Source organism: Canis aureus, chromosome 16, assembly GCF_053574225.1.
Source record: "Canis aureus isolate CA01 chromosome 16, VMU_Caureus_v.1.0, whole genome shotgun sequence".
In the NCBI taxonomy this organism is placed as follows: domain Eukaryota; kingdom Metazoa; phylum Chordata; class Mammalia; order Carnivora; family Canidae; genus Canis; species Canis aureus.
In genome coordinates, this window is record NC_135626.1 from 26649447 (window position 1) to 26662309 (window position 12863).

At 38.9% G+C, this 12863-nt stretch overlaps 1 protein-coding gene across 6 annotated transcripts in view; it reads right to left on the reverse strand.

The window, feature by feature from the left end:
• Nucleotides 1–12863, reverse strand: part of LOC144286226 (uncharacterized) — a 146534-nt gene that overhangs the window by 88067 nt on the left and 45604 nt on the right. The window contains exon 4 of one of the 6 annotated variants that reach the window (XM_077852436.1): nt 799–6962. The exons of the other annotated variants lie outside the window; for them this stretch is intronic. Coding sequence (XP_077708562.1) covers nt 6911–6962 — 52 coding nt within the window. The 3' untranslated portion in view covers nt 799–6910. Of the gene's footprint in view, nt 1–798; nt 6963–12863 lie in introns of those variants that run through there. 6 annotated transcript variants of the gene reach the window in all.

Consider the following 12863-nt stretch of genomic DNA (forward strand, 5'->3'; position numbering starts at 1 on the left):
ACAATGGCTAGGAGTTGATAGGATGAACTTGTTACCCAAGGTTAAAAATTTAGAAGTTTCAAGCAAGTGCAGGGCAAAAGAACAAAGCTCTTTTCTTTTACTTTCTTTTGGACAGCTCTAAGGATTTTTGAGAGTATAGGAAGGTTTTTTTACACCCTTCAACTTAAATAGATGACATTCCACTGAAGTGTCTTTGAAATCAGGGTTCAATAGAAGACACCAAGCCATTGGTGCATTATAGCATCTAATAATTGTTACTAATCACAATTAAAGTATAGAAGTGTTGGAAAGATTTACTCTATATGCTTATGCATATAACCAGTTTATTGAAAAGTTTAATCTCAAATTTGAAACTTTTTTTTCTCTCATGGGTCCAGCTGTACTATGTTGAATCTCTTTCTTCCCTTTAACATCTTGGTCAAATTCTATACCTTTCTGATCCCTTTTGAGGATTAAAAGTTTATCCCTTAAAACAAACAACTAAGTCTGGAAAAAATGTATTTAGAAACATGCAATATGGGGTGGCCCCGATGGCTTAGCGGTTTAGTGCTGCCTTCAGCCCAGGGCATGATCCTGGAGGTCCAAGATCAAGTCCCACATCAGACTCCCTGCATGGAGTCTGTTTCTCCCTCTGCCTGTGTCTGTGCCTCTCTGTTTCTAATAAATAAAATATTAAAAAAAAAGAAACATGCAATATTTGGGACATACTTATACTGAGAAGTTATTCAATGTTCATCTGAAATTCAAATTTAATTGGATGTCCTGTATTTTTATTTGCAAATCTGGTAACCCCAGTGCTTTTTTTTTTTTTTAAGATTTTATGTATTTATTCATGAGAGATACAGAGAGAGAAGCAGTGACATAGAAAGAGGGAGAAGCAGGCTCCTTGCAGGGAGCCTGATGCAGGACTTGATCCCAGGACCCTGGGGTCACACCCTCTGCCAAAGGCAGATGCTCAACCCCTAAGCCACCCAGATGTCCCATGGTAACCCTAATTTTAACTTAGTTTCTTTCTCATCCCCCCTTCCTTCCCAGAGAAGGCTTGACCCAAAGCTGAAAGGATGGGGTGGGAAGGAGGAATCATCTGCTTTACTTCTGTCTCCTCACCTTTCTGTTTCTACTCCCCTGCTGCTGGTAGTACCTGGAAGGGTGAAAACAGCAAACTTCCCTTTCTCTAATTGGGTATGGAAGTGACTTGTCACTATTTCTCTGGTAAATGCTAACTGGTCAAGGATACTGTGTTAGTACAAGTTGTCCAAGAAGTAGATACTGCAACAGAGTTAGGAGTACAAGATATAAAGAGTAATGCCTACAAAAGATAAAGGATAGGGTCGGGGAAACAAAATCAGAAAGGGATAATCTCAGAATGTGATGCAGGTCTGACAAAGTCTCAATCAACCAAGAAGGAGCTATGAAGCAAAGACTGCACAGTAGAGGAGTCTTGCACCAAGCAGAAGAGGCCAGGCCTTATTCGCCTACTGTGTTTTGTCACTAAGGGCTACCCAGAAAAAGCATAGGCCCTAGCTCAAATTCTGCATCTAATCCTGGAGATGTTGCAGCTGGAGGCGTTCAGCTAACTGCACTTCCTGCAGTTGAAAAGCAAGTTCTTTCTTGAATGGAAATCTGGGTAGCTCACCACCATGACCACCAAAGTATCTTCTATGTGAAAGGTGTTCAATTGTCTACTTCTTCCTATGGCTACTGTGTGGTTTCTTGGGGCGTGTGATGGGGCCTCACCACAACTCAGTTCTCAATCTTGAGAGGTCTGGTTCTAGCTTCACTTTTACCACGTCTGTGCTTGTCTCCTTTAGCCTTTCATTGTTGGGGTACCTTCAGTCAGTGAGAAGCTCTGTTGGACAGGTAGTTGCTTTCTATACCTCCCAACCCCTGAGAAAGGCTGACATCCTTGTTCTAATACAAGAGAATGTAGGCTGCTCCACCAAGCCCAGTCTTTGTCTCTCCATTTCTTTCATATTTACTCTTCCCTTGCTCAGACAGGTGATAGATCAGATGTGCCACCTAAACAGAGGTGTGGACATCTGCGATACCAAAATGCCAGTCACTCCTTCTTGCAGGCACTTCCCTCAAAACACAGTTTACAAGAGATCCTCTAAGGATCTCCCATATAACTTGACTTCCTATGGGGAAGGGCAGGACTCACACTTCACGAACACCACATTCCACACAAGGTCCAAGGCTCTCACTTCTCTTTTGTTCCCAAGAGAGCACAGTTGTATTTTCTTGAATAAGTGACAAAAGGGTAGAGTTTGAGTACATATTCAGGATTATATGTAGCCTACATGTAAACTTATATGAAAGTCATTCTTTGTGCATATTGTAGTAAAAAAAAAAAATTGAAAACTACTGTTTCAGTATGGAGGTTCCTCAGAAAGTTATAACAGAACTATCCTACAACTCAGCAATTGTATTACTAGGTATTAACTCAAAGGATACAAAAATAGTGATTTGAAGGGGCACATACACCTCGATTTTTATGGCAGCATTATCCATAATACCCAAATCATGGATAGAGCCCAAATGTCCATTGACTGATGAATGGATCAAGAAAATGTGACACTGACACACACATACACACACACACACACACACACACACACAGGAATATTACTCAGCCATCAAAAAGAATGAAATCTTGCCATTTGCAGTGACATGGATGGAACCAGAGGGTATTATGCTAAGCGAAATAAGTCAGTCAGAGAAAGACAAATACACAATTTCACTCATATGTGGCATTTAAGAAACAACATACATGAACATAGGAGAAGGGAAGGAAAAATAAAACAAGAGGAAAACAAAGAGGGAGGTAAACAATAAGAGATCTTGAATGTAGAGAACTGAGGAATACTGGAGGGGAGGTATGTGGGAGGATGGGCTAAATGGGTGATGGACAATAAGGAGGACACTTGTTCAGATGAGCACTGGATATTATATATAAGTGATGAATCACTAAATTCTACCCCTGAAACCAATACTATACTATATGTTAACTAACTTGAATTAAAAAAAAAATAGTACCATTTTTAAAAACTACTGTTTCAGAGACAAGACATATAAATAGATCAGGGAGGGCAGCCCTGGTGACTCAGCGGTTTAGCGCCACCTTCAGTCCAGGGTGTAATCCTGGAGACCCAGGATCGAGTCCCACGTTGGGCTCCCTGCATGGAGCCTGTTTCTCCCTCTGCCTGTGTTCTTTCTCTCTCTGTGTATCTCTCATGAATAAATAAGTAAAATCTTTTAAAAAAATTTTTTAAATAAATAAATAGATCAGGGAAACAGTTAAAATTGGATCATAAGTTAAAAAAAAATTAAAGGATCATAAGTACTCTCTTAAGCTTTTAGGGAACAAATAGATAAGCAAAGTAGTTTATTAGAATAGAGGATATTTGTAATTTGCTTCTCCAGCATTTCTTTCTTTTCCAAGTCATGGCTTAGGATTACTGCATAAAGCTGCATAGGTTGTACACTGAAAAATTCCAAGGGGGTGCTAATCACATTGCAGACAGTGTGAATGCTGACCTTTGGAGTTGTGCAGTGCACAACCTGCACAACATTCACAGTAGAACTAGTCATAGCCCTAATTTTCCTTTGTGATTCATTGCTCACCCTTTCACAATCGACATGATCTGACAGGATACTACCACAGGGCCTAGAGTTAAAGCACATACCAAGTTTAATGCATCCCATTCCCCTGGCCTATGGTGGGCACAGGAACTAAACCTCAACTAGTCCAATCACAGTGGACTCAGGACTCTTGACAGGAATGTACATTCTCATGACATAATTCTCCAAATGAAAACCCTCTTTTTTCACTAAACAATAGTAACTAATGAAAACAGCAACTAACAAGAAAATGTGTCAAAATGAAGGACTTTTCTTCTAAGCAATTATAATGGTATCTTCATTAACATAATGACTTTTTAAAATATTTTATTTATTTATTCACGAGAGACACAGAGAGAGAGAGGCAGAGACATAGGCAGTGGGAGAAGCAGGCTCCATGCAGGGACCCCCAATGTGGGACTCGATCCTGGAATCCTGGGATGACCCATAATGACTCTCTTATCTAATCTCTCTCTTTAAGATTTTATTTATTCATGAGAGACACATACAGAGAGAGAGAGGCAGAGACACAGGCAGAGAGAGAGGCAGGCTCCATGCCGGGAGCCCAATGTGGGACCCGATCCTGGAACTGCAGGATCAGGCCCTGAGCCAAAGGTAGATGCTCAACTGCTGAGCCACCCAGGAGTCCTCTCTTATCTGATCTCTATTGTGCCTACTTGACACCACTGAGATTGGGTTACAAAGGATCTGGTAAATATGGTCTTAGAAGAAAGGTTTCTCTGACCAAAATGAAAACAAAACTGGCATTGCTACAATTTCTAAGTAACCAGTCAAAGCTAAAACAAATAGACAGTTATGTATCAGAGATAGTGAGTTCACATCACTGCAGGTGATCAAATGTAGGCTGGGTGATTGCTTATTAAAGCACATAGTAAAAAAAAAAAAAAAAAAAAGCACATAGTAGAGGAGATTCAAATATCTACTGGGGTTTAAACTATTATATTGCCAAGGTAATGTCTTCAATGTGGTCTTTTAAATAGTAAAGATATTCAAACATATGCACACAAACAGAAACATGATATTCTGAGAATTAAATAGATTGTGTTATCAATCTATCTCCAAAATTTTTTGGAAGAACAAGGGTGTGAAGATGCTTTCCTTTGCAGGGTATCATTCAACTGAACTGTGATGCCAGTATGTCAAGATTATGAACCACTTTCTTGGGTGATTTTTCTTCACAATTTTGTTGAAATAGTTTACTTCTTTGTGTATTATGTTATTTTTATGTTACTAATTTTAAATTTTATGAAGTCGTCCTCCATATATTTTCCCCATATAGCTATCTAAAAAGCAAATACACAACACAATGACTAATTTTTTTTGTCATTTATGTCTTTTGCTTCACTAACTTATTTATAGATTTATAATTTATTGACTTTCACAGTTTGAAAATTAATGCTAAATCAATACTTTGTATAAATTTAATATGATTTTGCTGTAAATTATTTTGCAATAGGTTGTTTGACCGATGTGATGTAAAACTCTATTGTATATAAATGAAAACATTAAGCAAGTTGAAGGCATAAAATCAGCTAGCACCCTAGTATAGCAGCTTGTGAGTGAGAAACTATATAGCATTTTTATGTAGCATATGGGAAAACTATGCAGCATGGGGGTTTTGAGTATTAATTCTACAGCTGTACTAAATCTAACATGTCAGTCTCTATCTACATTCCAGCCAGATTTAACGTGCTATGTTTTTGCTGTTGCATTGAATGCTGAATTATCTAAGATGGTGGTGTTTGAGGGAGCCCATCTTCATAAAGCAAGTCTAGACAACTTAGCATCTATACATGGAAATCATTTTAACTACCAAGTATTCTAAAATGTTGTTTTCTTACAAATTTAGGACCCCTTCCAAATAAAGTATGTATTTTAATTCTACCCTGGTATGGTTAAAGCATTTACTTTCTATGTAATGTGTAATTAGCATCATGGACAATGATACCTTTTTTCTAGGCATGATGTTTGGAAGGCAGCCTATAGTTTTTTAGATACAAGAAGGATATTACACTTCTAAACATTATAGTAAGACACTGAGAACATATTTAGATCTTTATAGATTTAAGACCTTAACTCAGGAGTGTAAAAAATTAACTTTATTTTTATATCAGTAGGCTTAATTTCTATTTTGAGCCTCCATTCCACCCAATAACAACTTAATCTCAGTAAATGTCCCCCTCCTTCCTTTTCCTGGGCTGCACTTAAGTTCCAGAGTTGAACATGATGTTGAGGCCTCTGGGTAGCATCTATTTAAGCTGCCATGTGTTCATTCCTACCTGTGCCCTGCTAGGTATTGGGATGCCTGATTGGTCCTGGCAGTAGAGCCTTTTTGAGTCTGCTGGTCTTTTCAATAAGGTGGGCTCTCTCTCAGGCTTACTGCCTACACATTTCATGTATATACTCATGAACACTCTTTCTTTGTGCCCACATCCTGCTGGGCCCATAAACATTTTATTAGTCCAGAGTGGAGTAAGCAGACTCACTCTTCATCTATTCTTCCAAATCCTCTGATGACGGCATGAATTCTATACCTTGAATCTTTTAGGCCTTGGGTTTTATAACTCCAAAGTTCAGGTTCTTGTAACTCAAAAGCTTTTCACTTGTATTATCCTTTCCTCAAGGAAATAAATGCTGATGATTGCAGAGGAGTGGGAAGTAGGTAGAAGGGAGTATTGTTTCACCACTTAAGTATGTTTCATTCTGTTGCTCCTTTGAACTCCTTTCACAACTTAATTTAAAAAACAAAACCCAAACAAAACCGTTTTTTCGTTACTACTTCAAGTTTACCATGGATACAACTAGATTTATATCAGATTGAATTAAGTGTGGAATTTGAGAAAATTGATAGCTGTTTGTTTTTTCTGACATAGTTTAAAATTCTGGAGGAAGAAAATTCAATAATAGCAAACTTCTACTAGCTATCATTTATTGAATACATAGCATATGCTAGGTGCTACGCTATAAACACCTGCATGTGTTTCCTAATTTAATTTTTATAGCAATCTTATGAAATTACTTGAGAAAACTGAGGCACAAAGAGGTGAACTAGCTTGCTCAAGGTCACACACAGAACCATATAATACTACCATGTTTTATTACATCCGTGCGGAGTAAGGATAGAATCTGGTAAGTGTTATTACTTTCTCCATTAAAACATGAAAGTCCAGAAAGAAGTGCTCTTTCAGGGGATCCCTGGTGGCTCAGCGGTTTCGTGCCTGCCTTTGGCCCAGGGTGCGATCCTGGAGTCCCGGGTTCGAGTCCCACGTCAGGCTCCCGGCATGGAGCCTGCTTCTTCCTCTGCCTCTCTCTCTCTGTGTCTATCATAAATAAATAAAAATAAATCTTTAAAAAAAAAAAGAAGAAGTGCTCTTTCAAACAAGAAAAGCCAAGAACTCTTTAGTATGGCTCTCTGGATCCTGGTTCCTACAGCTTATATGAACCAGCTTATATGGTTATATGAACCAGGACCTACTATGTGAATAGAGTAAGTTGGTTGAACTACTTTTTCTTTTCTTCTTTTTTAAGATTGTATTTCTTTATTCATGACAGAAACAGAGAGAGAGGCAGAGACATAGGCAGAGAGAGAAGCAGTCTCCCTACCGAGAGCCTGATACAGAACTCAATCACAGAACCCCAGGATCATGACCTGGGCCAAAGGCAGATGCTCAACCCCCAAGCCACCCAGGTACCCCTGGTTGAACTACTTATAACAATTTCCAAGGTCAATTTGCAACATACAAAATTATATACATGAGGAAAGCTACAGAACTCTGATGAAAGAAATCAAAGAACTAAATACATGGAGAGATAGTTCATGTTCATAAGTAGAAAAACTCAGTGTTGTCAAGATGCCAGTTCTTTCCAGCCTGATATATACATTAATCAATCCCAGTCAAAACCCTAGGAAATTATTTTGTAGATACTGACAAACTAATTCTAAGCTGATATGTAGAGGGAAAAGGCACAGAATAGCCAATTCAATGTTAAAAGAGGAAACAGGAGTGCCTGGGTGGCTTAGGCAGTTGAGCATCTGACTCTTGATTTTGGCTCAGGTCATGGTTTTGGAGTGAGACTGAGCCCCACATCAGGCTCCTTGATTGGCAGGGAGTCTGCTTAAGATTCTCTCTCTCTCTCTCCTCTTCTGCCCCTTCCCACCCCACTCTCTATCTCTCTCTCACACACACACACACTTAAAAAAAAAGAGAGAGAGAGAGAAGGATACAGTCAGAAGACTGATACTACATGACTTCAAGACTTACTATAAAGCTACGGGAATCAAGACAGTGTGGTATATACAAAAGTCTAGACAAATATATCAATCACACAGAATACAGAGCCCAGAAATAGTCTGCTGATAATAATAATAGTAAATAATAATAAAATAAATACAGCCAACTGATTTTTTACAAAGGAACAAAATACATTGGACAAAAGACAGTCTTTTCAACAAATGGTGCTAGAACAACTGTATATCCACATGCAAAAAAAATATATATGAATATAGGGCAGCCTCCGTGGTGCAGTGGTTTAGCGCCGCCTGCAGCCTGGGGTGTGATCCTGGAGACCCGGGATCGAGTCCCACGTCGGGCTCCCTGCATGGAGCCTGCTTCTCCCTCTGCCTGTGTCTCTGCCTCTCTCTCTGCGTGTGTGTCTCTATGAATAAATAAATAAAATATTTTTTTAAAAATATGAATATAGACACTTACCTTACACCCTTCCCCAAATTAACTCAAAATGGATCACAGACCTAAATATAAAACACAAAACTATAAAACTCTTAGAATATAACATAGGAAAAAAGCTAGAGGACCTTGGTTTTGGTGGTGACTTTTTAGTTGCAAGATCAAAGCGATGATCCAAGAAAGAAAAAAAAATTTTAAGGTTTTATTTATTTATTCATGAGAGACACACAGAAAGAGGCAGAGACATAGGCGGAAGGAGAAGCAGACTCCCTGCAGGGAGCCTGATGTGGGACTCGATTCCTGGAGCCTGGGATCATGACCTGAGCCAAAGGCAGACATTCAACCACTGAGCCACCCAGGTGCCCCAAAAGAAAAAATTGATAAGCTGGACTTCATTAAAATTAAACATTTCTGCTCTGCAAAAGACATTGTCAAGAGAATGAAAAGTTAAGCCATACACTGAGAGGAAGTATTTGCTAAAGAGATATCAGATAAAGGACTGTTATCCAAAATACATAAAGAACTATTAAAATTCAACAATAAGAAAATAAACAACCCAATTTAAAAATGGGCCAAAGATTGTATCAGACACCTCACCAAAGAAGATATACACATTCAAATAAGCATATGAAAAGATGTTCTGCATCATATGTCATCAGAGAAATGCAAATTAAAACAAGATACCACTATACAATCATTAGAATGGCAAAATCCACAACATTGATATCAAATGCTGGCAATGATGTGGAGCAACAAGAACTCTCATTCATTGCTTTTGGGATTACAAAATGGTATAGCCACTTTGGAAGGTAGTCCAGCAATTTCTAACAAAACTAAACAACCCATACCAAACAATCCAGTAACTGAGCTCCATGATATGTACCCAAAGGAGTTTTGTGTGTTAAGTGTACACAAAAACCCTCAACATGGATGTTTATAGTATAATTGCCAAAACTTGGAAGGAACCAAGATGTCCTTCAGTAGGTGAATGGATAAATAAATTGTGGAACTTCAGACAATGGAATAGTATTCAGCCATGAAAAGACATGGAGGAAATTTTAAGTGAATACTACTAAGTGAAAGAAGCCAATCTTCAGACTACATACTGTACAATTCCAACCATATGACATTCTGGAAAAGGAAATATATTGAGACAGTAAAAAGATCAGTGTTTGTCAGGGTTTAGGAGGGAGGGAGAAATGAATGGATAGAGCACAGAGAATTTTTAGGTCAGTGAAGCTACTTTATATGATACTGTAATGGTGGATACATGTCATTACACATTTGTCTATACTCATAGAATATGCAACAAGAGTGATCTGTAATATAAACTATGGACTCTGGATAATAATGATGTGTCAGTGTAGGTTCATCAATTATAATAAATGTACCACTCTATAGACAAATATTGATAACGGGGAAGAATAACCACATGTGGGGACAGGGGGTACATGAAAATTCTCTGTACCTTCCTCTCAGTTTTGCTGTGAACTTAAAACTGCTCTGAAAAAATAGTCTGTTTTATATTTCAAATTGTTTTTAAATAGTCTATTTTAAAAAGAAGGAAAAATTACATACAAGCAAGCAGTTACTGAAACTGCAGAAGGGTATGAACTGAAGCTGATAAAGAGTGTTAAACAATAGGTGATTATACGCACATATACACATCTTCTATAGCTGACAATTCCAATTGCTACAGCACTTGAACAAATATCTGTAATGAGAATTTAGTCAAGGCCTTCAAAAATAAAGACAGCTGGTTGTTTTAGTATTACCAATGAGAAAGATTTTATTTAAAAGCATTGGGTAGAATGAAAAGTCATTTTTATTTCACTACTTTCGCCTTTTGCCTTGAAATAAGGGAACAAATGCCACAGTTTTACATTTTTCATTTGAGAAAATGAATAACATGAAAATGACACTGCATGTCACCATAAAACTTCTAAAGTGTCTACTTTAGCCATTTTTTCTCCACCTCACAAAACTGCTCACCTGCTCCTTCTCTCTCTCTCTCCATACTCATAGGCACCTTTTCTCAAACTTCCTCCCCCTTCCCTTTCCTTTCCTTTATATTTCCCTAGTCTTCTCTCAAGTAAAACAGTCTGTAGGCTTTTCCAGTTTTCAGCCAAAGAAATCCTATAGTTGGCTCATTAGTCAAGTAAATAAAGGACTCCTCCTTCCCTAGAAAGGTTGGGAGATCAGGAGCAGCAATGGAAAACACTCATAATTAACATTTAACATTTAACTTTCCTTTTCACACGTATATATCTCTTATATGAAGACGTTTTTGATTCTTTCAATAAAAATAAAAACGATATTATACTATACACTCTGCTTTGTAATTGTTTTTTTTTCCATTTAGTATATGTTAGACATCTGCTGATGTCAGTATAAATAGGTCTACATCAAGCCCCTTGTTGGGTATAGATTACTTAAATAAACAAAACTTCAAAAAAGAAGAAAATGAAAAACAATGGGAGAAAAGACTTGCATCTGGAATATATAAAGTACCCCTACAATTCCATTGTTAAAAAAAGAAATAACCCAATTTAAAAATAGACAAAAGATTTGAATACATTTCTCCAAAAACCATATATAAATGGTCAATAAGCACATGAAAAGATGCTCAACATCACTGGCCATCAGCAAAATACAAATCAAAACCACAATGAGATGCTATTTCACATTCACTAGGATGGCTATAATTAAAAAAAAGATAGATAATAATAAGTGTTGGAGAGGAAGTGGGGAAATTAGAACCTTATATACTGCTGGTGGGAATGTAAAATGGTGTAACTGCTTCAGAAAACAATCTGGCAGTTCCTCAAAGGTTTAAACATATAGTTAACACATGACCCAGCAATTTCACTTCTAGGCATATCCCCAAGAGAAATGAAAACATATGTCCATACAAAAACTTGTAAATGAATGTCCACAGCAGTATTGTTCATAACAGCCAAAAAGCAGAAATAATGCAAACACCAAGAAACTGATGAATAAATAAAACAAAGCATATTCATACAATGGAATATCACAGTGTAATAAAAATGAATGAAGTACTCATATACGCTGTTACAGATGAATCTTGAAAACATGCTAAGCAAAAGAAGCCAGTCATCTGGGGAAGATGGTGGAGTAGGAGGACCCTAGTCTCACCTTGTCCCATGGATACTAGGACTAGGTAACAATCACATCTGTGTAAATAACCCAGAAAATAACACAAAGACTGGCAGAATAAACTCCACAATGAAGTGTAGAGAAGCCACATCAAAGAAGGTGGGAAAGATAGAGACACAGTTGGGAACTAAAGAGACTCATGGGGCTGTCTGTGGGAGGGAGGGATGCCATGGGCACAGAGAGGATAGAGAAATAGACCCCCACACCAGGAAACCAAATGAGAAAGATGATCATCAGGCTTAGATCTGGGAGAGCCAGAAGGGTAAGAGGAAACTGAGTCCTGGCCCTTAAGGAGACAGTACTAAAAACAGCCCACAAAGACACAGCATAGAAGCAGTAGTTTTGAAAGGCCCTTGGGGGGCAGCCCGGGTGGCTCAGTGGCTTAGCGCCACCTTCAGTCCCGGATGTGGTCCTGGAGACCCAGGATTGAGTCCCACGTCTGGTTCCCTGCATGGAATGGAGCCTGCTTCTCCCTCTGCCTGTGTCTGTGCCTCTCTCTCTCTCTCTGTCTCTCATAAATAAATAAATAAATAAATAAATAAATAAATAAATAAATAAATAAATAAATAAATGATTTTTTTTAAAAGGCCCTTGGGATATATGGGAGGGAGTCATTTGCTAATTTCAGAGCGTGTCCAAGAGGGACAGAAATCACTGGGAAACTCCTCCAGGTACAAAGGAACTGGCAGGTGCCCCTTCCTTCCCCTACCCCCAACATAAACACATGGCCACCTGTGAGACTCAGTACCTAACTTGTTGGCAGCTGGCACTGCCATCCAGCCTCTCTGCACTGTGCTTCTTCCCATCTACCCCTTTGGACAGCCCACCTCAGTTCCAGAGTTACAGAGCCTCTTCCACAGAAAAATGAGGGTGCACAAAGTTTGCTGGCATCCCTGTCCTGCATACAACCACACCCCCATGCTGTGCTTCTGTGAAACTAAGCAGTGGAGCACTTCAGTCCCTGCACTGCAGGGACCCTCCTGCAGAGGACTAGGGGCATGCAAAGCTTGTTGGCACGACATCCTCACCTCTTACCCCCAGCCCCTCCCAGTGCCATGCTCCAATGGAACCACATTCCCTAATACGCTCATGGCCAGAACCAGTAAAAGCTGGTGCCACAGGTCCAGCAGCCTCTACAATGGCCAACACCACCCCAAAGTGACTCCTGCTCCAGAGAGAGGGAAAGATAACTACTCACAGCAACTCAGATTAGTGGGCTAGAAGCAGACAACTGGTCTGAATGCAGGTCCACCCATGAACAGAAGCTTCTCAGAGGCAATAGAGGGAAAGTGCCCTGCAGTTTGGCACTATTGCATCTCTGGCAAATGCCTGGTCTGACACAACTCAAGCCTAAGGCAT